At 39.4% G+C, this 25600-nt stretch overlaps 1 protein-coding gene across 2 annotated transcripts in view; it reads right to left on the bottom strand.

Annotated features, from left to right (window-relative positions):
• Positions 1–367: 367 nt before the first annotated feature.
• The window catches only part of LOC128839568 (uncharacterized), a 127406-nt gene continuing 102173 nt past the window's right edge, over positions 368–25600 (bottom strand). For both annotated transcript variants that reach the window (XM_054032654.1, XM_054032655.1), the window contains 5 exons: positions 20892–21081; positions 18488–18615; positions 16446–16562; positions 8835–8945; positions 368–814 (listed from right to left, as the gene is read on the bottom strand). In XM_054032654.1, coding sequence (XP_053888629.1) covers positions 697–814; positions 8835–8945; positions 16446–16562; positions 18488–18615; positions 20892–21081 — 664 coding nt within the window. In that variant the 3' untranslated portion in view covers positions 368–696. The remainder of the gene's footprint in view (positions 815–8834; positions 8946–16445; positions 16563–18487; positions 18616–20891; positions 21082–25600) is intronic.

The following is a 25600-nucleotide window of genomic DNA, read 5'->3' as shown; positions in this document are numbered from 1 at the left end:
GTACGGAAGTTTGGTGTGCTGGGAGAGATGTGTTTGGTAAAGGAGATGATGAAAGATTGGCATCCTTAGGAATGCAGAGTTAAGATGGAGGTGTGTGATTTGTGGTATACAGTAGTTTTGGAGGGAGGTCTTCAGCCTATGCTGTTGTCCTCATTCTGGTGGCCTTCTTCCTTTTCCCTTCTTTTTTCTAGTGACTTCAATGGGATTTGCAGCTGCTTACACAAGATTTGAAAGTTGTTCCCCACAGAATACCAAGTGGTGTATATCATTCAGTGTGCACAGCCACTGCAAGTTACACTCCTTTGCCAACTGCAAACATTTTCTTACACCGGAGCTTACACCTGCTGACCACCATTGACATCATTGCTGATTTTGACCCACGTTTTTATTCTTTCCAATCAAATAGCAAGGATAATACATTTAGTAATATTTAGCATGTGAATTGTATTTCTCATCTTAAAAATGTATCACATCCATTATCTTCACAACACCGCTGCGAGGAAGGTAAGTGACTTGGGCAAAACTAGAAACGGAGTCAGTGTCAGGATTACAGTTCAGGAATTCATGGTTCCCAATCCCGTGCTGAGATTACAATTAAAAATATGTACAAGACTGACTGATATAGCATCTCTTTGCTGATGCACTGTCATATTTACAAGCCACGGTCCGTAGCAATAGGCAGAGTTCCTAATTCAACTAAATGTTAGCAGGTGGGAAACAGAGGTCGTGAGACACTTGCACGGTTTTATTGATTTCTTTAATGGACTCCAGATCAGGAGTGATGCGGCAGCCATAGAGATGAAGCAACTTCAACCTGAAAGAGAGAAAGCAGACCATTAGGAACAGAATTAAACACAGATGGTAAAAGAGTCCCTGACAGAAAAAGCAGAATGAGTCCCTGATCCTGTGCTGATCCCTTTTAAAGCCCCTTGACTATCTGATCAATCAGGTAGTTTGTGAGCCTCTGGAATAACCAATTAAAGTTCATGGTCCTAACTAGGGAGGCCCGTGTAGTCTTCCTCATGCCACTCTACCAAAAATATTCCAATGTCAGGAGGTGACTGGAGAAAGATATATTAAGGGGATGCTGTCAAGTAGTTTATTCCCAACATTTACATGACGTTTTGTTAATGTAAAAAGTGGGTGGGAGGGCAGGATTGCAAGCCCTGATATTAAAAGGCTCTCAATAAAATTTTCAGAATTTTATTTTAATATATTTATTCAGTAATATTTTTATAGTTTAAACAACGTTTTAAACAGAATAATTCTCCCTCTCCCACGCACTATTAGAAACCTAAACAAACACAATTTGCAGTATATGAGAATCAGAAAAAGAAATTGACCAGTCTGGGTTTATCTTCCAAGCTATATAAAATGCAAAAAGTAAACATCAAGGCCCCAATTCTGCCTTTAGTTACACAAGTGCATCTCCCTAGGTAACTGAGGGCAGAGTGGGACCTATAATGATCAAAGTAAATTAGATGTAATTATTTTCATTTTTAATAATGTAAGGAGTTATTATTGGCAAAAAAATCAAGATTGGATGTTTTCTAAAAGACATGCTCTAGTTCCCACAGGAATTAGTTCCAGGATATCCTATGGCCTGTGTTATACATGAGGTCTGACTAGATGATCACAGCAGTCCCATCCGGCTTTATAATCTATGAATATAAAAAAAGCAAATGTTTTGTGTATTAACATACAATAGTGGGTATCATATATATCACAGTGCTCCTTTAACCAACGAAAAGAGTAAAATTTTCAAAAGTGCCTAAGTAACTGAGGAGCCTAAATCTGACTTCTTTTCAATAGCGTTTAGGATCCTTAGACCCTCAGTGCTTTTGAAAATTTTACCCCAGATAACTGACCAGTTAAATAACCCTCCAAAATTTAGAGAGAATTAATAAAAAAAGAACAGGAAAGTACTGAGAGTTATTTTATTAAATGCTTTTTAGATATAAAGGATACAAATTATACTCACTTTTCTGCATTTACAATGGTGTGAGAGAAGAATTTGTCCCAGAATGACAAAGATTCTCAATTAAAAGAAATACCCTGTGAAGAGGTTTGGAAATTCTGAGCTTCCACATGGGGCATTTCCTTTTAATTCTTCCATCAGTAACAAGTGTGTGCCCTAACCCATTGAAGAACATAAGAACGGCTATACTGGGTCAGACAAATGGTCCATCTAGCTCAGTATCCTGTCTTCCGACAGTGGCCAATGCCAGATGCTTCAGAAGGAATGAACAGAAGAGGTAATCATCAAGTGATCCATCCCCTGCCACCCTTCCCAGCTTCTGGCAAACAGAAGCTAGGGATACTTCAGAGAATGGTTTTGCATCCCTGCCTATCCTGGCTAATAGCTATTGATGGACCTATCCTCCATGAACTTATCTAGCTCTTTTTGAACCCTGTTATAGTCTTGGCCTTCACAACATCCTCTGGCGAAGAGTTTCACAGGTTGATTGTGCATTGTGTGAAGAAATACTTCCTTTTGGTTGTTTTAAACTTTCTGCCTATTAATTTCATTTGGTGACCCCTAGTATTATGAGGAGTAAATAATACTTCCTTATTTACTTTCTCCACACCAGTCATGATTTTATAGACCTCTATCATATCCCACCTTAGTCATCTCTTTTCCATGCTGAAAAGGCCCAGTCTTATTAATATCTCCTTATATGGAAGCTGTTCCATATCCTTAATCATTTTTGTTGCACTTTTCTGTACCTTTTCCAATGCCAATATATCTTTTTGACATGAGGTGACCAGATTTGCATGCAGTATTCAAGATCTGGGTACATGGACTTATATAGAGGCAATATGATATTTTCTGTCTTATTATCATTCCCTTTCCTAATGATTCCCAACATTGTTAGCTTTTTTGAGTGCCGCTGCATATTGACTAGATATTTTCAGAGAACTATCCACAATGACTCCAAGATCTCTTTCTTGAGTTGTAACAGCTAATTTAGACCCCCATCATTATATATGTATAGCTGAGACTATGTTTTCCAATGTACATTACTTTGTTTTTATCAACATTTAATTTAGTCTGCCATTTTGTTAACCAGTCACCCAGTTTAGTGAGATCCCTTTGTAACTCTTTGCAGTCTGCTTTGGACTTAACTATCTTGAGTAGTTTTGTATCATCTGCAAATTTTGCCACCTCACTCTTGACCTCTTTTTCCAGATCATTTCTGAATACGTTGAACAGCAGTGGTCCGAGTTCAGACCCCTGGGCAACACCACTATTTACCTCTCTCCATTCTGAAAACTGAATATTTATTCCTACCCTCTGTTTCCTATCTTTTAACCAGTTACGGATCCATGAGAAGACCTTCCTTCTTATCCCATGACAGCTCACTTTGCTTAAGAGCCTTCGGTGAGGGACCTTGTCAAAGCCTTTCTGAAAATCTAAGTATGCTATATCCACTGGATCACCCTTGTCCACATGCTTGTTGACCTCCTCAAGGAATTCTAGTAGATTGGTAAAGCATGATTTCCCTGTACAAAAACCATTGACTCTTCCCCAACAAATCGTGTTCATCTATATTTCTGATCATTCTGTTCTTTAGTTAAAACCCATTTGCCCGGTACTGAAGTCAGGCTTACTGGCTTGTAATTACCGGGATCACCGCTGGAGCTTTTTTAAAAATTGGCGTCACCTTAGCTATCCCCCAGTCATCATCTAGTACAGTAGCTGATTTAAATGATAGGCTACATACCACAGTTAGTAGTTCCGCAATTTCACATTTGAATTCCTTCAGAACTCTTGGGTGAATATCATCTGGTCCTGGTGACTTATAGCTGTTTAATTTATCATTTTGTTCCAAAACCTCCTGTAATGACACCTCAATCTGGGATAGTTCCTCAGATTTGTCACCTAAAAATAATGGTTCAGGTTTGGGAATCCCCCTAATATCCTCAGCCATGAAGACTGATGCAAAGAATTCATTTAGTTTCTCCACAATGGCCTTATCTTCCTTGAGTGCTCCTTTAGCAGCTTGATCAGTGGCCCCACTGGTTGTTTAGTAGGCTTCCTGCTTCTGATGTACTTAAACAAAATTTTGCTGTTACTTTTTGAGTCTTTGGCTAGCAATTCTTCAAATTCTTTTCTGGCCTTTCTAAATATATTTTTACACTTCACTTGCCAGAGTTTATGGTCCTTTCTATTTTCCTCAATACGATTTAACTTCCGCTTTTTAAAGGATAGTTTTATGCCGCTAACTATTTCTCTTACCTTGTTGTTTAGCCCTGGTGGCACTTTTTTGGCCCTCTTACTATGTTTTGTTTTTTTTTTTAATTTGGGTATAGCTGTAGCTTTCACCCTCAAACTTGCAGAATTCAGAAAGATCTGCGGGAAACAGAGGCTTTTGCAGAGAGATCCTTTGTCTTTCCACTGTCATCTGGCCTCACTGGCTCCTGGAAAGCACAGATCTAGGATTCATTCTGCCAAGACCTCTCCATACTGTGGCCGTCATTGGATTGCTTCTCAAGAAAGAGTTCTGATCTGTGGAGAGAAAACTGAAAATAGGAGGACATTGCCCATTGACTTATTACCTACTATTTCTTCCTCCACAGGCAAAAATGGAACCTAAATTAAACCAAAATTCTCCTCTCCAATCTGAAGTGTGAATCTCCTCCAAACTCAGCAAAAGAACTACAATAGAATGACTGCATAAAGCACAAGGGAAAATAACTTAAGTTTGTCCTTCTCGGTTCCCAGCAAACATTTCTTCCTTATGACTTCAAAACCACACTGGAACGAAAACCAGGTGTATTATGTTGTACAGTAACTCCTCACTTAAAGTCATCCCGGTTAACGTTGTTTTGTTATGTTGCTGATCAATTAGAGAACATGCTCGTTTAAAGTTGCACAATGCTTCCTTATAATGTTGTTTGGCAGCCGCCTGCTTTGTCCACTGCTTGCAGAAAAAGCAGCCCATTGGAGCTAGCTGGTGGGGGCTTGGAACCAGGGTGGACCGGCAGCCCCCCATCAGCTCTCCGCTCCCCTAAGTTCCCTGTGCAGCAGCCGCCCAGCAGGCTATCAATTGCCAGCAGTTCAGCTCTCCCTCCCCACACTGCCATGTGCTGCTCCTGCCCTCTGCCTTGGAGCTGCTCCCAGGAGCCTCGTGCTTGCTGTGCGGGGGAGGCGGGGGGGGGGAGAGGGGGGCTAATATCACAGTGTTCCCCTCCCCACTGCTCCTGCCACCCCCTTACCCCATCTCCATAGAGCAGTGGGGGGACACGAGAGGGCTCAGGATGAAGAGAGCATGCTAGCAGCAGCTGCTGTCTCAACTTGCTTAAAATGTACTTAGAGTGTGGTCAGTGTACTTAAAGGGGCAATGCACATCTCTCTCTCTCACACACACACACACACACACACACAGTGTGTGTGTCTCTGTCTGCCATGCTGTCTCCACTCCCTCCATTTGTGCTGCCTTGTAGAGTGTGAGGCTACATTAACAACATGTTAACCCTTGAGGGCTCAGCAGAGTGCTTGTTCATCATTTAGCAGTAAAATGGGAAATATCCCACCCTCTGACTTCACCATCTCAACCAAGCTTCACAATCACACAATCATCATTGCTGTGTACAGTATGAAATTGTTTGTTTAAAACTTATACTCTGTGTGTGTGTGTGTGTGTGTGTGTATATTAGTCTTTTGTCTGGTGAAAAAAATTTCCCTGGAACCTTACCCCCCCCCCCACACCCCCCATTTACATTAATTCTTTTGAGGAAATTGGATTCACTTAACATCGTTTCGCTTAAAGTCGCATTTTTCAGGAACATAACTACAACGTTAAGCGAGGAGTTACTGTATTGAACTAACATACCTATGTAATTTCTATGTAACATACCTATGTAATCAGAATGATTAAGAGCTGCATTTGAAACTGCTTCTGTATACAGAGTTTGAAACTCATTGTACCTTAACAAAAGAGCAGAATAAGGATCTAGGTAAAAAAAAATTTTTTTTTTTACACTGAACATATTCTATCCTGAAAAAAGGACAGTTCCTTCTTAACAGGGTCGTACTTTTGTTCTATATTAAAATGCACCTTAACAATTTCTATTATGGCCCTATGCCTGGTTACATCTAAATGCTGCAAAATGGAGAATACAAGCAACTTGAGTACTCTAGGCCTAAACAACTCTTTGGCACTCTCAATTCAGGACAGAAAAAGTTCCCTTCAAAACACCAATTAATTATTTGCCTGTGTTTACAAGGAAACAATATTGGTACAACAATATGGGCAGAAAAGAAAAAGAACAGGAATGCAATTATGGTATCTCTCGAGAATCTCCTCAATGAGGAAGTGTTAAAGGAGGTTCATCTGTTCTTTTACACCAAAGAAGATTAAAGGTTACATGACTCAGAACAGCAAAGTGAGACAAACCAGATAAGATTTACAAAGCTGTAAAACTACACTAATTCTTCTGGAATGTAATATAGAACCTCATACTTATGGCTCTGAAATTAAGGAGTGAGTTGTTCACATAGTTCTTTAACAAGTGAGCTGGAAAATCTTTCTTCAGTATTTCTAACCATTTTAAGAGATCCTCCTTGTTTATAGTGTAAAAATATAAAAGGCTTTTGTGGGCCTTTTCCCATCAAGGCCCATAAAAGCCTTTTATATTTTTACACTATAAACATTTTATAAATGGTAAAATAAAGAATGTATATCAACGATAAAGGATTGGATAGAAAAAATAAAAATGTGAACTCTGATGGGGGTGCCATTTCTTTTTAACAGACAGGTTTTATATCAAAATGCAGTGGATTTCTTACTACTAGGCTCTTCCTGTACTCCCCTCCAATACTAACTATGAAATAAAGCTGGTGTTCTTGAGACCCCCATTCCATGAATGAAATAAATATTCCTTCTAAAGTTTTTACATTAACCTGGCAGATATCTCCGTTGAGCACAATGTTCTAGAACTGGAGAACACTTAAACAACAACTATTTTCAACACATATTTGTTCAAATATTTACATATATTTGCTTAGACTTTGCACACATCCTGTTACCACAAATATTCTAGCAAAGAAGTTACTGATAATGATGTTTGTTTAAACAATGAATTTTAAGTGAGTACTGGAGAATATACACAGAAAGCAAATTTAGACTCTGTACACAGGAGTAGTTGGAATGGAACTATGATCCTAAACAACTGAGTTCCAAGACCTAAATATAACAGTTGTCCATTGACTTGGTTACTATGCAGTTAGAATTTTAACACAGACAGGAGCAGAGCCTAACACAGTTTTAACAGGGTTGCGAAACAGGGCTAAGGCTTTTGGATATGTCCATATTGTAACCTCTGTTGTCTTGTAACTACATGACATTTAACAAGTTATAGCCAGCTCTGCTTGTCCAGTTATTTTTGTAATATAGACTGGCCATCGTAAATACTCATCCAGTCACAGAACTGAAACAGAACAGGTGACCTTATATGTCCAATCAAACCTAAGATAGCTCAAATTTCAAAAACTCACAACCATCTAGTTTCTATACACACTACAAACCAATTATTATTTGCAATGAGGACTTAGCAAATAATTCTGAATAATAATAAATTTATGAAATTTCTTTGCAAACAATCCAAAAATAAAAGCAGCTACATTTGTTAAATAAACAATGCACTGTGAACCGGTCACAGAGCTGAGTTTGTTTTTTGTTTTTAATATAAACCTTTTCTTTTAAACTTTGGTTTTAGTAAGAAAAGTGACTGTAAATATGACTTCATGGAAACACATTTATTCTGTTCTCTATGGCTTTCACAGCAACGCAACTGCATTTTCAAGCCCAGGTTTTGTAACTGCCAGCTCTGCAAACTCACCACAGCATCTGAAAATCAACTTGTCCCTTCTCCTAGCTCTTACATCAAATATTCTTTAATCAAAGTGCCACCCACTCACATCAACAGGTGGGGGATATTGATGGGCAGGTGCTGAAAGGGGGACAGTCCTAATAGCAAGGCAGGGAGGCATTTGCCAAGGGACAATAGGTAACTCCTCTCTGGGGCTCTCTGGCACCCACTGGCCAGCTGGGAGAGAGGTGTGCTGATTGGCCAGCATTCCTCAGCTCCCAGGATTTGGCACAGTTCAGGGGCCATGTGGAGCCTGAGATCCCTGCAGGCACCTGCGTATATCTCACTGCAGGATTGGGATCACATTTTGATCATGGTTAGTAACTCAAGAAAGGTACAGATGTTTAATACAGAAGTACTTACAACTACAGCGCCACTTTAAAGATATACTAAAATTCTAAAGTGACTCGGTTTCACCTCTCCAGGTATGATATTTTCATTATACGCTATAAACACAACCTCAGAGCTTGCTTGCTAGCTTTCTTTAACCAGTGATCTAAAGACTGGTATCACTTCATTCTGTATTTCCATGGTTAATTCTATCAGCTCATATCTACAGTCAGAAAGCTGGGTCACTTGCACCTATTCTGAGTGTTTTCAGATGTAACAATATCGGTTTAAAAATAATACAATACAGGCTTATGTTCTGCAGATCAGATTTCTCTTATCAGTGTTAAAAACACTGTAAGTGGAAGTAGACACCTGAAGTACTGTATGAAAAGTCATCGAGAGTTGCATCAGCCTCTGCAGTTTTTAAAAGCTATTTAAAAGGGCATGTAAAACATTTGAATACAGATACCTTAACAGCATCTATTATGAATGGAAAACATATATAAACAATGTACTTTTGGCTATAAGATTCCCCATTAATTTATCAGGATCAAAGTCTGTATCTGATAGAATAGCTTCGTATATCAGGATAGCTGAGTTTTTTATCTGTGTAAAGCCGAAGCTCTTACCTTTTACAGTTTTTGCAGAGTTTTTTAACTGCCTCCAGAGTGATATCCTTGCAGAAACTGAGCTTCACACATTCCAAACTGATATGGCAGAAGCTGGCCAAAAAGCAGACCCTTAAGCCCAAGAATAAAAAAAGAGATTAACTCCAAGTTCTGCGCAGGCTCTTGAAAAACAGCTCTTTTTGTTCTCCACACAGAGACCTATAAATACATTATCTCAGAAAAATGTGGGTGATTGTGGTTCACTGCTAGAAAAATATAAGTATATATTGCATATAGAAATATAAAAACATACATTCAGATTTATATTTTATTTTCCCTGGCTTAGAAAAATAAAAGGAAGAAAAAGGGAAAAAATCCATACCTATAAAGCTGGTGGAGCTTAAAAGCTCTGTCAGGGAAGTTGACAGAGTTCTAACTTCCTTGAGGCCAAACTTCTGATTAAAGCTCTCAGTATTAGCAAAGGATACTACTCCATACTCCTAGTCAGGGCCGGCTCCAGGCACCAGCTTAACAAGCAGGTGCTTGGGGTGGCCAAGGGAGAGGGGCGGCACCTGCGGCAATTCGGGGGCAGCAGGTCCCTCACTCCCTCTAGGAGCGAAGGACCTGCTGCTGAACTGCCGCCGCCGCTCGCGGATTTTTTTTTCCCCCAATTGCCACTGCTGATCGCAGCTGCTTTTTTTTTTTTTGCTTGGAGTAGCAGAAATGCTGGAGCCGGCCCTGCTCCTAGTTTAAACAACTTAGTTGTATGTCTTTTTTTTTTTTAAATAAAAGCATAGAGAGACTTCTGAGAGCATCAGCCAACATGAACATTTCAAATTGTAAAGTGCAGTCATTTATGAGTTTAAAATTTTACTCATGATTCACTCATTTTCTGAAAGATGTCCTGAACCCTGCTCTGCTAGGGGACCTGCAGCTGGCCACTGTAACCCGAAAAGTGGGCTGTAGTGATCAAGGAAGAGGGGGTTTACTAGGTACTTGGGATACACACAGATGGAGTCTGCTTTGTATTATACTAATCATAATTGTCTCACTTTTACCTTGTGCTCCCCCAGTCAGTTTGTTCTATCTACCTGCCGTGTCTCATCTAATATTTGGGCCCCAAACCTCCCTGCACCCACATGGTTTTCAATGCAGGATGGGGTCTTACACTGCAACATCTTCAGGGCACATACCATTTTTCATTGCATGTGTTTGTACAGTACATAGCAAATCTGGTCCCCAGGTCCTGACTGTGGCCTCTAGGTGCTAGGGCTATACAAATAACAAATCCCTTAGCAGTATCCACCATCAGATTCCAATTGCAAATTAATGTTGCCCACCGTTGGATGAGCCCTTGGAGAAGGCTGGCTGAACAAACACTGCCAGCCTCCACATTGGGCTGCAGGTATCCTTGCTAATACAGATGGGTGCCATTTGATCTATATAGACACGCAATGCTGAAAAAGGATTGTTAAATGACACATTCCTGCTGAAGAGCTGTTATGCATTCTAGAGGTGTATAAATATACTGATCCCTGGGTGAAGATCAAGAACTCATTCTTCCTTCCAAAACTCTCACTGAAACAGACTGAAACCTCTCTGCACACAGAAGAATAAAAGTTTTGGGTGCTCTTAGCATCTCTACACTCAGCAGCATTTGGAACTGAGACTGGCCAGTGCATATGACTAATGGAAGCACGGGGTAAAATCCTAGCCCAGAGAAATCATTGGCAGTTTTGCCATTGACTTCAATGGGGCCAGGATTCCACCGCCGGAGACTAAACTTCATGTTAAGCTAATAAAATACAATAGCACATATGAAGCAGTTTATTAATAGAAATAGGATGTGTTCAGTGATTCACTGGACCAACTGCTCCTGAAGGCATCATTACAAGGTGAGTAGCTGTAGGCTGAACCATCTATAACCGGCTAATTTCCAGATCTTGAGTAAAAGGATATTTTCCTCTTAGGAGACAAAAAATAGTCCATTAGATTCCACACTAATTAGTCTAAAAGCAGGCATTTCTGCTGGAGTTATGAGCAACTTGTTAATTTATGACAGCAATTTGTTCATTATTTTCCAAATGTAAGCATGAGAAGATTAAAATCTTGCATACTATACATTTAGGTTTGAAAGAAATAGTTTTTTTATCGGTAAACGTTGGTAAGATTGGTAAGATTTCACCTTATACTAACACACCAATGAAAAATATTTCCATCAATAATCAAAATGTCTATCAAATGATAGACAAAGTAAAAAAAATGCTGCTTTATAACTTATTAGAGTTTGATTTAAGGATATTTACATTGTATATTTTGACTTGAATGGTTGCTTAAAACAGGTTTCACTGGATGATAAAATATTGGAATTGGAACAGCAACTTAAACCTATTTATAAATAACTAATGTTTTCTTTCATCCTCATTCAATATTAAAATAGCATAGACTAATATTATAAAACAAACTCTGTTAGTAATTAAAGGGTTGGGAATGTTCCGTCCATATAACTGATTGATGAGGTATAATTAACTGACATGTACTCTTTGGGTCTGACCCTACTAGGTGTTGAGCTCTTCCTCTGAGTCAATGGATAGTAGAGGAGGACAACGGACAGTGGAGGGAACCCAGTGCTATGAAGTTGCATCAAAATTATTGCTATAATTTATACCACAGTAGCAAGCTACGTATAATTACTAAAAGGCCGGCAACAAGGACAAAGGCACCATAATCCTCTTGGATCACAGAAGAAAGAATACTAAAATCTGAATCAATTGGACATTTCACCTAAAATACCAGAGTCGTATATAAATGGACAGAAACAAACTAGATACTCCTGTAGAACTGAACTGTATTAAAGAAACATAAAAGCCAACAAAATGGAGATGTTACTATAGATACCTAGAAAACACAATGCAAAATCTTAATGCACATTGATTCAGGACTGGAAATTGAAAATGTACTTAAAACACTCTTCAATTCTTTAGCCTATTCTCCTCTCTGTGTTTTAATTAGCAGGCTTTTAACCTCTGAAAAGATGGAGATGTGATGAAAAGAGAGCACCCACATTACACCTGCTGGCAGCATTTCTGTTATCATGGAGCTTTGTAGCCTCTGACGCACATCAGTGAGGCCATCTTCTTTTTAAATGTAGATAATTCTCTAATTAAAAAATAGACCTGATTTGTTACAATCACATGAAAGTCTATGTCTATGTCTATAATACAGAAAACATGGCCATAATGAGTCGCATGTGGCTCCTTGTTTCACTGTAAATGTATAAACAAAACCAGGAATTTTTATAATTGAATCATACAAACCTAGTATTCATGTATAAGTTATATATTCTCAGTTGTTAAAAAAAATGTAACTCCCCCATCACACACAGACACACATAGACACACTTCATTTAAATTATTTTTCCTGGGTTTTCTAGTCACAGAATAACACAAAGATGTGTAATGGAAACATGGGAAGCTAGCTGGAGAAAATAAATGTAACCACAAAAAGTTGATTGGGAAAAAAGCTTTGTTTAAAATGTGCTATGCAAGTAAACTGTACTGTTATGTATGACTATTGAACCAGATCCTTTTCCTATGGTAAAGCATATGGGAATGGGCTGAGGGAAGGAAAAATCCACAGGGATCCCCTCACGAAGATTCCCCCATATCATTCTATCAGGGAGGCTGGGTTTGTTCCTCCTCTTCCTCCTTGTGTAATGAGACATATGACCCACACAGTTAACCCTGTGGATCAACCCTGTTGAGACTCTGTGCCTTTGCTGATTCATGGCTCTAGGGTGACCAGATATCCCGATTTTATAGGGACAGTCCCGATTTTTTGGGTCTTTTTCTTATATAGGCTCCTATTACCCTCCACCCCGTCCCAAATTTTCACACTTGCTGTCTGGTCACCCTACATGGCTCTCAACAGCCTGGTCTCTGCCCTTGGTCTCTGGTAACCCAGTTATGCTCTGGGAAGGGAAATTCTGTCAATGGATGTTGGGCCCAATCTCCTCCCTTATTATTTAAGATAGATTTGATGATTTGCACCCTCAGGTCTAGAATCAAGAGAATCAATATGCCATGACTTCCCACCTCATAACACAAAACTGTGGAAAATCTTACAACATGGGCTACCTTGACAGGGACAACTAGTTAGCCGAAAGGGTTTGTATATAGCAGAACCCATTAATAACAAAATCAAAAAAAGCCCTGTTGTTTTAGGCAGTACAAAGACAGAGAAAGTTGAAGAGGGGAGCTGAAAGGTCCATATCCTACAACACCCAATTCTCTGGCATTTTCAAAACCCTATGCATGGCTGTGCAGTAGATTTAATAAGCATTACAAAAACTTCCCTCTGCAACTGTGTATGAGGGAATGGATCAGAGATCCAATTCCTGACAAACCTAGACTATGTATCCAGATATTTTTTAACATACTTGTTCATCCTGTTGGGGGCATCTCCTTTCTACCAGAATTAGGGGGCTTCATACTTTTTCAGTGACATTTTTTCTATGCCCCTCTTTTCTCAGGATATGTCTAGACTTCGAACTGGAGGTGTAACTTCCAATTTGAGATGACACACCTGCACTAGCTCTCATAGCCCCCACAGCCTAAGCAACAGGAGGAGCTAGACATCCCAAGTACGTATGAGATGCAAAGCACATACCTGGGGCCGTTAGCCCCTCATGCTGTCAGGGCTACACTCTATTTTTACCGCTAGCATGATCAGAGCTTGTATGGGTATGCCTCCTTGAGTTGGAATTCACACCTCCAGCTCAAAGTCTAGAGGTACCCTCAGAGATAGCTGGATTAAATCGGAAGAAGAATAAAGATTAAGACATTTGGGCTTAGAGCATAACTTGAATTTTTAACATTCTCTTTTTTAAATGGAACTTAGAGGTCATAGGTTATTCAGTTTTTGCAGATTTCCCCATATACTGAAAACTTCTCACTGAATTTAAAACAATGTAGTTTAAAATAAAGAACAAAAGAAAGGAAAAAACCCAAAGGTGGTGGATTCAAATCAGGAAATTTCTTAGACTGTAAGTTACATGAAGTGAGATAGCCACACAGCCAATGGCCAAATTCATTTCATTAAGAGCCCAAAGAGCCTAGAATGGCCAAAGAGCCATTCCCCTATGGCATCCAGGTCCTCTAACCTGGGGATTCCCAAACAATGGCTCATAGACTAGTCTGTGAAGAAGGGATTGGTCATATGATTCTTTCTCCCCTCCTTGTTTCTAGCTGCAACATTACATTAAAAGAAACTAAACATACATAATCAATTTCCTAATATCTTCCATGTAAGCAGTTGCTGTCGTTGCCACAAGGAAGTTGTGATTGTGAATAGGAGGGGAGAGGGTTCTGTACAGTTGGGAATGACACACTCTCTATTAAAACGTGTTCTGCCTTTTAACAATGTCAAAATAGATTAATATTAGCAATTTATAGTACAGAGAGAAATTCTTCAGCTATTGACAGCTTAGGAAAATGAAATCGCCTACTCTAACACAATAATGAAATCCTTGACACTCTGTGACAAATGTTTAAAGAGTGCAAACAAGCACACTCAAGTTCCACTTGCAGTTGCACATACAGCCATGTTGAAGCAAGAACATGTTTGCATGTGTTTTTTTGCTCCTTTATAAAAAAAATATGTCCTCTGTCTGTAATAACATCTCTCCTTCTCCTCACACACTACTCCCTGAAACAATATTTAACTGTCCCTAAAGTGATGACATTGAAAACCAGAGAAGGGAACCGCAAAGAATTTCAAAGCTTCACAAGAAATGAAAATGGGAGGGTACTTGTAATGAATGGCTGCAATAATAATCAAATGTCTCGTTTTGCTTTGGTGTTTAATCAACAGCAGTAAAACTGGAGCAGACGTATGTTGAAGTGCCCTAGTTCCACTGGAATATCAGTATTTCAAAAGAGGACATACGCAGCACATGCAGTAACACTGGAGATATTTTTTGACTGATGTACTACATAGGTAAGGCAACAAAGAAGAGGTTAAATTTCAAGTTAGAAGAAACAAATACAAATCTAAGTGGGTCACAGGTTACAATTAATATCTAGTTTGTTCTAGCCATCTGTAATTAACTGTTGGTTATGCCTAAGTCAGGATTCTATGCGCAAGGCAACTGTATAATATAGTACCATTTAGCTCTGTTCTGATTTTCTCTCCTCAACAGGATACTATTGCATACTCACATATAATAATCTATGTAATAATCTCGCAACCCCCGGAGGGGTCCTGATCCCCAGTTTGAGAACCCCTGCACTAAGGGGTTTATTCTCCTATCAATATCCAGATAGATCCCAGCAATAAGAAAATAAATACGCCATCTGTATTTCAAGAGGCTATACTTCAGCGTGTCTGACTACCACAAGACTTTTTCAGTGGTGTCGCTGCATTGTGTGAAAAGTCTGCTACAGAATTCACACCAAAACCAAATCTACCATCCTTATGTTCAGAGTCGCTTGCCCTTCATGTGAGTCCTACAGGACAGGGTCCAGGCGCAGTGTGTTCTTTCCCAGGAGCAAGTGCTCCTGGCAGGGCCCAAACTTTTTCTTTTAAACAGCCTAGATCCTTAAAAAGACATCACTGCCAGCCACTCTTGCCAAAAATAACAGTTTGTCTGAAGTGTGGCAGGTACTTCTCCTTCTCAAGGAAACTTATTAACCCTTTCCTCTCTGCTGGAGTGACATATTTTCACATATTTTCACACCCTTTCACAGACTGCCACACACTCAATGAGAAAATCTCTCACATTGACTGAAGTCTTTGCAAATTGAAGATTCTGGAACAACATACCAGCACACACAAACATACACACAAGCATGTCACTCTTCCTCCTATACATCTGACACATATGTACAAACAGAGAAAACATATTTCTAAGAGTGACTGCCAAACGTATGTGTCTAGAAAGGAATCTCTGACGTGGGTTTGCACGTGGGCAATTTGTATATATGGACATTTATCTGCCCTATAAAAAGAATATAAAACATATATAAATATATACACATAAATGAATATAAAAATATTTTGATTCAGCCTAAAACCATTTGATATATGAAGAATTTCAGCAAGATATTATGAAGCAGCTGGGGTTTTAATGTGGCTATTAATTTAATCAAGGCAATCACTTTAACCAATACATTTTAAAATGTTCCTTATTCATCTGTAGTACTTAATTAATAGTGAGGATACTTTGTTACCAACATAAGTAATGATGGGCATAAAATATTTGAATGCCTGTACATCTCTGCACAGCAAATGCCATTTCAATCTTAATGTTTGCAGCACCATGATGTAGTATTTATCTCACACATGGATTTGTGGTATTCCCTGCACTTAGAGTGAAGAATATAACAAACACTGTGATAATTACAAAGTGTGATTAGCATATGTCACTATTTTAGTGATGCCCAGTTATATATTCTTTACAGAAGGACTATACGGGTAACTCATGTTTGTTTTGATGATTAATGAATGATCATTCTGAATATTGCAAATCCTACAAAAGAAGCAAAATGAGGTTGTTACACAGAAGAAAATGACAGGAAAAAAGAGAGAGAGAATACCGAGTATTAGGTGATAACTGCTGAAGTTATATCTTACCCCCTCTTGCTTGTTCCTGTAGAGCTCAGATCAAGGTAATAAAGCTGGCGGCAGCTCCCTGCCAAAGCTTGAATTCCTACGTCAGTCACCCTTTTACAGCCACTAACATCAAGATACCTGTAGGATTCAGAACAGATTACTACCAAGGAATGTCTAACATTGGCACAATAGTGTAAAGTGGTGAACGAGTTTCATTTTCAGGGATGATTTATAGAGCTTTACCCATTTATACTATTTTTAATATACAGGTAACTCCAGAAAGCATAACAAAAAAACAGCTTGATTATTCAAAAAACTGCCCTTTCTAAATTCACTAATATTTCATTTCTTTTACTCCCAGGAAGCTCAAATTAAAATAGAAGTGTTATTACCTAAAAGGTTTTCTTTATTCCATCATGGCAGTTTTCCTCTGGATTCAAAAAAGCATCACGTACTAATGTAATCCCCTCTCCCTTCCCTCAACCTTTTTTTATATATAAACACTTTTAGAAACACAAATGTAATGATTTCTAGAATATGAAATGAATTAGGTGTCACTGAGAGTTATATCTAATGAGCTATAAGCGTGTTGCCGCATTTGCATTCTAAGTGCAAGAACCACTCGGCTTGTGTGTGAGCCTCACGCCTAGATGGCTCATGAATGTCAATCTTATACCATAAGACCAAAACCTGATGGTGCGTATTCATTTATGAAATATCTCACCAAGGATGCATAATAAAACTGGGGAAGCTTTCAACTGTGTCTCAGCTGTATGGGATTTTAGGCTACTAATTGACCAATTAGGAGCTAAAACTGTGGAATAATTACCAAGGCGTGTCTTGTATTAGAATATGTATGCTATGTCAGAATTAATTTAATACCAAATCACTATATCAAATAGTACCATGAAATCTTGTTATTTGTAAAATGATTGTAGGAATATATTCTCCTTGTAGTTCAATCAACTGTCATTAACCATTTGGAGACTACATGTCCTATGATTTCATTTGGCCAACAGCCTGAAAGATGCTAGCGTTATAAGGGATTAATATAAAAGTAACATTTCCTTTCATATTTGATGTCCACATTTATCAGTGATTTGTGTGTTCAGCCAACCTATTGAACAGCACGGTCAATAGGTCTGCAGAAGCAGTGCTTAGATACTTCATCAGTGAGCAGAATAGAGATACCCAAGATAGATGGATAGAAGCCACTTCCACTGTTTCATCTCTTTCATGGACCTGGCCTATGCCTGAGCCATTCAGAAGATTAAAGAGATGAGAAGTGAGATCCTGGCCTGACTGAAGTCAAGATTTCACTCCAGGGATGGAAGGTCTAATTCTGCAATCCACGGTAATTCATTTTCTGGTATCACATTCACTCAATCAGACCCTAAATCAATTCTGTAAAATCCTTACCTAGGTTTGCACTTGTATTCATTTATTTAAATTCTTTAGTGAAGTATTAGAACAAGGTGAGTATTCAGAGATACAATGGTATAATTAAGATAAATTTCAAATTAACCGAATAACTTTCTAGCATTTCCACATTCACATACATTGTTTCTCTTATAGTAAAGTATTCCAGAATTCTACAGTATTGGTTCAAATGCTGCATATCTTGCCATAGTAGTACTACAGCACTATGATTGGTTACCGCAGAAAAGTGTTCTCTCTTTTTAGTATGAGAGGTTACTCTTACTCTGACTCATGAGTTTTATACATTTGAAAAGCAAGTGACAACATCCTTCTGTAAATCAAAATCACATAATGTGTGTATGTAGAAATAATAGGTTTTTATTAAGCGATCTACACTCAAAAGGCCACATCTTTGCTTTGATCCACACCTGTAACATCCAATGGGAGCTGCACTGTGGATCCAGGGCAATTACACTGTGGCTCACACAGCACCATTGCAATACTTTCTGTGAGCAAACCAAACAAAGCTTCTGTTAGCTGGAATATCAAACCCAAAATCGTCCTTTTTGAATGATAGAAATGCTTTAAACTTTTGAATGGTAATTCATTTGCAAAAAGTTTCTTTTTAATTTTCAAACTTGTACCTGATTGTTTGTAGGTAGGTGCTAATTTCCACTAGGCTTATATCAGTCACTTGGGAGCAGGAGCTGAGAACCAGATACTCCAGTTTAGGACACTGTGTCACAATAAAGTGGACAACACGGTCTCTTACCTAGAACGCATCACACAAAGGGAAAAGAAATGCAAAAATTTCTTTCAGATATGAGCAATTGTCTGTCAAAAGCCCACAGAGATATTCGGTGGTAGCTAAAGAAATAAAATTCATTCTTTCAGTCATGTTATCAAACATTATTATTTACATTATTCTCCAAAATGTGCTAGGCACTGCAGACACTTAGGAAGACATAGTCTCTGCTCCTTGAAGAACTTGCATGTCAAAAGAGGATACAATAATACAGGCACAGTGTTTGAGTCTGATGTGAAGCACACATCATGTTAGTTCCATTATATATATGGTTTGAGTTTATATAGATGATGTGCCTGTATAATGTATCTCCTTCTCACAACCTTTGTCTGTTACAGCTGTCTGGTGATTCTATATATTGACATGATCACCAACTGCTTCCTTCACTTTTCACATTTTCTTCGTGCCCTAACCTGGCCCACTCTCTCCCTTGCTCCTAGTAAATACAGTAAACTGCCCTTCTTCCACCAAACCTACCTAAAACAGAGACATGGCCGAGCGACAAATAAACAGCCAATCAGAAGATGCCCATTTTAGTCTAAATTTCAAGGGTGAATGGGACCCTAGGCCTGGAGGACCCAATAGCCAACTCCTGTCCCTAGAATCTGGCTGGCTCTTACTGCTCTCTCTCACCCATATGGAAGAAGGGAGACTGGAAACTCCCGTGGGCAGGGCCCTCATAGAACACAAAGGAAATTAATAGAAAAACAACAGAAAGAATAATAATAATGAAAATATGTACAGACTCATGGGTTCTCCATCACACAGCTGGACCCATTTCACCATGTACATCTATGAAACACGTGGTGTGATAACTTTACAAGATTAGGGGAGGTTCATTTAGTAGTAGTAGTAATTTATTCGTCATTTGTATTGCAGTAGCACTTAGTGGCCTCAGTCTGACCGGGTTCCCTTAGGGCAGTTAGGCACTGTATATACATATAGCAAATTACACTCTCTGCTCAAAGAGCATTTCTTTCCAAGCCGAAAGGTTCCAAGTGAGACTGAGGGGCTCTGTCATTGTGAATCACCTAAATCCTCCAATGTTGAATAAGAAGATACAGAAAGTTTTGGATCTCAGCACTACAGCAGCTTTGGCCCACTTATGCAGGATGTTGTTAAATCCTGTATTTACTTGGGGATCCAAGTAGCAAATAAAGGTATTGGGTGTTCTAAAAGGCCAGAGACCACATTTCTTAATGGAAGTTTTTCCAACTCTAATTTCAGCTTGCTTTATTTTCTTTATGATTTTTCTAATTTTGGTTTTCTGCACTTTACTGCACTTGAATTTAACAGCTGATTACTGAACTCTGTCCTTCCTCCATCTTTTCACCATCCTGGTCATTGTTTAAAAATCTCTACATGATCTGGAATGGTTCTGTAGACTCTCAATAAGAGTTGCCCATTTTAGTGCCTCTCCTCAGCACCAGTGTGATCCTACTGACATGCCTTGTGACAAATTCAGTGTTACGGTTCTTAGCATAGGAATGTAGGAGACGCTGGACACTTTCCCAATAATTTTAAGGTTAGCTCTGTTATTAAAAAAAAAAACTGAGTCAAATCCTGCTCAATTTTGTGTAGTTATGTAAAGCCCAACAGCAGCAGGCACCCACTGTGTGCCACAGAGAAACTCAGAGAGGAAATTGGGGACAGTGGATAATATCAGCTACACAGAGCCAATTGCCATAACCCCTAAACATGGGAGAGGAGGGGCACTGTAAGTGCAGACACTGCTGTAGCCTAAAGGCTGTAGTAGTTTCTGTGGGTATTTTGAAAACAGACATGAGTTTTAGCAAATGCAGGGTTCCCTTCTATGATTGTTTATTCCAGGCCGGGACATAGGGAGACCTCTGGGGCACTACTAGAGGGAGGATCTGTCCCTTCTAAACTCCATGTAAGTAACCTGTGCAAAGCCCAGCTACTCAGGCTTTGTACAGGGGACAAGTGTTAGAAGCTACTGTCTCTCTTACTGTTTAACTAATTTTGAATTTGTATTATATTTGATAACATTTTTAACCAAAGTAATTGGCTATTTGCATATCTCACAACTAGGTGAAATGATCATAACATTTATATAAAAATGCTGTTTTCCTTCAATTACTTCACTTTGTCTGGGAAAAAAACAGAGAATTTCAGACATACCAGTGTGCACTTATTGATACAAATACCATATACATCAATCAATCTGCTTCTAGTCGATTTAAAACCAATGAGAAAACAGTGAGAAATCAAAGTGTTCTTACCACATTGAGCCCAGTTATATTGAGTGTAGTTAGCTTTTTCAGACAATTTACTATCTTCACCAAGCAGACATCAGTAACCTTGGGGACTCTGCCAATGTTAAGTGTCCGCAGATTTGGACACTCTCTAGCCATGGAACCCAGGCACTTGGTAGTAAGAGCATGGCAGCCAAATATTTCTAGTTTACTGAGACTGGGGGAAGACAGATGAGATTACTGAAAAAGTTCGTCCAATATCAACAGTGCAACACATACAAAAAACACAGCTTTGCATAAACTTTCTTGTAAGATGTTTCAGTTTTCCTTCTCCTAAACATAGTGGGCCTGATTCTGATATCATTCCTGTGTAAATATTGGATAGTGCTATTGAAGTAATTGGAATTAGACCTGTGTAAAAGTGAGATCGGAATCAAGTCCCCTTATATTTGATAACTTTAAGAAACAATTGGAAATGGCTATCACATAAATTGATGGATAAAATCACTGATAAAATATTTAAAAACAAACAATAACAATGTTCATTTTCCCCTATAAAATTTAGCAACAGATTGAAAATAATTCAGATAATCATATATTACCCTAAAAGTAACCCACTTTCAACACGTAAGCCTATAGCATTCACTCTGACTTTTTTAACTCCATCTGAGCACATAGCATCCATTCAACAAAGTAGTGTAATACACAGGCATAACACAGGTGATCATCTCTCCCTCTTGTGGCTGATCCCAGCAAGGATAGGAGCCTGCTAATTAGCAAAAGCTAATTAAGAGAGATCCCTACTTTGTCAAGTACCATTAAACACAAGTGCCTTTCACTTTCTTATTGTTGATGATGGCATCAACCAGGGAACTCCAGCCCTCAGATATTTCAACCAATGACATAGAGCGACTGTTGAGATAACTCCCCATAATACAGTTCTGGTATAATTTCGGTAGAGACAAGAATAACAGGAACCTCAAATCCAAACCTAGATAAGAAACTGAATGTGAATACTTTGATCTGAACCTACTTCTCTGGTTATTGAGCCCCCAATGATGAAAATGTCATGAGAACAACTATCTTATGAGATTTTCATCATTCTCGGCCATAATCTCAGAAATAAAGATGGCAAGATTTTGGTTGATGCAAATTTCAACCCAAACTCCTAGCCTAAATCTAATCCAGAACATCATTTCCTCAGTCCACCTCTATTTTGTATTTGATTCTTCACTAAGAACTAGGTAGGAACTGTCAGAGTAGAGGCAGGAAACAGCTGAGGTCTGCAGCTCAGTGAGATCACTAGATAAGAGAAGGAGTGGAGATTTAGGAACACAAAACTCCTGCAGAGCCAAATCATAAAATGAGAAATTCAAGAGGGAATGTCTTACAAGAGGCTAATTACTGGGAAGACCAAATTACTTGAGACACATTTCACTCTTTGAAAGTAGTGGAAAAATAATTTATTTTCTGCTGTCGTAAATTTCAGAAGGTTCACATTCTGTTTTTTCTATTATCAATATTACATATTGTTCCTGCCAGGTTTATAAATGTTACCGTGTGTTTATATATTATAAACAGGTTATTTTGCAATCATCATTATTCTATATGGTGGTATTTAAATTCACTCTTTTACGTTATTCTATTACATATAGTTAAAGATTACAAAAGGGAATAAGTAGCCTACAAATCATATTATGTGTAAACAGAAGCACCAGAGGGACATGTTGCTCATCTGTACTCTGAAAATGTATAAATGAAAAAAATGTTATCAAGAAATTATAATTATTACAAAAACCTTCTAAACAACCCCTAATTACAGACTGATTAGGCACGTGAAGAAAAGCATCTATGACAAATGCTACCAAGAGATTCAGATCAATGAATAGGGAAAGAAGACTGGGGTCTGTTTCTGCTCTAACTTAAATCAGTGTAAATCAGAAGTAAACACCTCTGAAGTCAGTTACTCCAGTACACCAATGTAGGTGAGATCAGAACTAGACTTCTTGAATCCAATGCAAATTTGGATCACCAATAAACCAAATAAACTAGGGTTATTTTTCATCCATTAACTGCAATAAACACTGTATCATGAAAGATAAGTACCAATATTCAAGGCAAACATTTTTTTTGAAGGATGAAGAGGAACCACTTTAATTATCTTAAGGAAACAAATTCTTCTTTTTAAAGTATTAAATATAAGAAATTAGTACATTGAAAATTGCATTAGATAGGGCCTTTCATTTAAAGAAAAAACTATTTTTCCATCCCAGCACACATTATTCAAGTGCAAAGAAGCAAAATGCTAAAGCCCCACTTGGATGACAGCACTGAGTTAATCAATACAAATTAGACAAGCAGTGCTACAGCAATTCCCACAGTACTATCTTCATTCATATGTGGAGCCCCTAAAATGAAGTGCACTGAACATTCAGTCCTACCTAATAAAAAGAAATAAACAACAGAAGAGCCACTTTCATCAAAATGCTTTGTCTATGGTAGCTACAGTGCGACAGATAATCAATGTTCCTCTTAATAGAACAGAGATGAGTTGAATGGCTAAGAACACAAACATACATGGTATGAGATCATTCCGAACAACTGGAGAAAACAGACATTATGCAGAGAGGTTTTCTTATTCCAAAGGTGGAGAAGAATACCTTTCACTCTACTCCACATTTCTTTTCTCCTTGACAAGATGAAATGTATTCCCTGGATTTTTAAAAAAGAAATAATAAAAGTTTAGCTCTCTATACTTTATCTTTTTTTCTTTCCCTTTCTATGGCATGGTTCTCCTGATTCTCTCACTTTCAGGCCTGGTCTACACTAGGAGGTTATGTCGAATTTAGCAGCGTTAACTCGAATTAACCCTGCACCCGTCCACACAACGAAGCTATTTAGTTCGACATAGAGGTCTCTTTAAATCGATTTCTGTACTCCTCCCCGACAAGGGGAGTAGCACTAAATTCGACATGGCCATGTCGAATTAGGGTAGATGTGGATGGAATTCGACGCTAATAGCTCCAGGAACTATCCCACAGTGCACCACTCTGTTGACGCTCTGGACAGCAGTCCGAGCTCGGATACTCTGACCAGCCACCAGCCACACAGGAAAAGCCCCAGGAAAATTTGAATTCCTTTTCCTGTCGGGGCAGTTTGAATCTCATTTCCTGTTTGGACATCGTGGCGAGCTAAGCAGCACTGGCAACCATGCAGAGCTCTCCAGCAGAGGTGACCATGCAATCGCAGAATAGAAAGAGGGCCCCAGCATGGACTGATCGGGAAGTCTTGGATCTGATCGCTGTGTGGGGCGATGAGTCCGTGCTTTCGGAGCTGCGATCGAAAAAACGGAATGCGAAGATCTACGAGAAGATCTCAAAAGCCATGACAGAGAGAGAATACAGCCGGGATGCAACGCAGTGCCGTGTGAAAATCAAGGACCTGAGACAAGGCTACCAGAAGACCAAAGCGGCAAACGGACGCTCCGGATCCCAGCCCCAGACATGCCGTTTCTACGAGGCACTGCATTCCATTCTAGGTGCGGCCGCCACCACTACCCTGCCACTGCCCGTGGACTCTGACGATTGGGTATTGTCGACGGCCGCTTCCTCTGAGATGTTTGCAGACGGGGAAGATGAGGAAGGAGATGAGGAGGACGAGGAAGTCGACAGCACATACAACGCTAATTTCCCCGACAGCCAGGATCTCTTCATCATCCTCACGGAGATCCCTTACGAACCCTCCCAAGGCGTTAACCCTGACCCTGAATCAGGGGAAGGATCAGTAGGTAAGTGTTTTAAACATGTGAACATTTATTTTGATCAGAACAGGAATGGAATATTAACAATGGGTTTTTCATGATTACTTTGCCCTAGGCACTTTCCTTTTTAGTCCTTGCCAGCGCAACTACTGCAAAAGTATCTCAAAATGTCCGGTTTTGCATGATTACTTTGCCCGAGGGGTTCTACCTTTAAGTCCTTGCCAGTGTAGCTACCGGAAAATTGTGTCAATATGTCTGGGGATAGAGCAGAAATCCTCCTGGGACATCTCCACGAAGCTCTCCTGGAGGTAATTTGAAAGCCTTTGCATTAGGTTCCTGGGGAGAGCGGCCTTATTGCGTCCTCCATGGTAGGAAACTTTTCTGTGCCAGGCTAGCAGCAAGTACTCCGGGATCAGTGCCTCGCACAGCATGGCCGCATACGGCCCTGGTTTTTGCTGGCATTCACGCAGCATGCGGTCTTTCTCTGTGTCCGAGATCCTCATCAAAGTGATATCACTCATGGTGACCTTCTTTAAATTAGGGGAATGTTAGTATCGGGACTGATTGCCTGTTCCTTTACATAACTGTAACCGGTAGTTTACAGCCACACAGTGGAGGCGGGACAGGGGCAGCATGCAGGGATCTTTCCCGGGGACAGCTGCAAGGGGGGTGGGACAGGGGCAGAGTTCATGCTGGCCGGATTGCCGGCAGCAGGAACTGGCCAACGCTAGGGGCACTGCTTTGAACGTGAAAGGAGGGCACTGCTATAAATTAAGCTTTCAGCAGCCAAAAGTCTACGGCTTACCATGTCCACCTGCTAGCCGAATTCCGCTATCCTGCCCTGCTTGTGTGATCTGTACTTCAAGACCCCAGGCACTGAATGTGAAGGCCGAAAATTCGACCTTGTCCTGAGTGCACATGTGATAGGTGCTGTGCATGGTCTTGTTCACAGAGAAAGACTATGTTCATTGTTCAC

The sequence above is a fragment of the Malaclemys terrapin genome, chromosome 6, assembly GCF_027887155.1.
Source record: "Malaclemys terrapin pileata isolate rMalTer1 chromosome 6, rMalTer1.hap1, whole genome shotgun sequence".
NCBI classification, from domain to species: Eukaryota; Metazoa; Chordata; order Testudines; family Emydidae; genus Malaclemys; species Malaclemys terrapin.
This window is presented reverse-complemented; position numbering and strand designations above follow the sequence as displayed.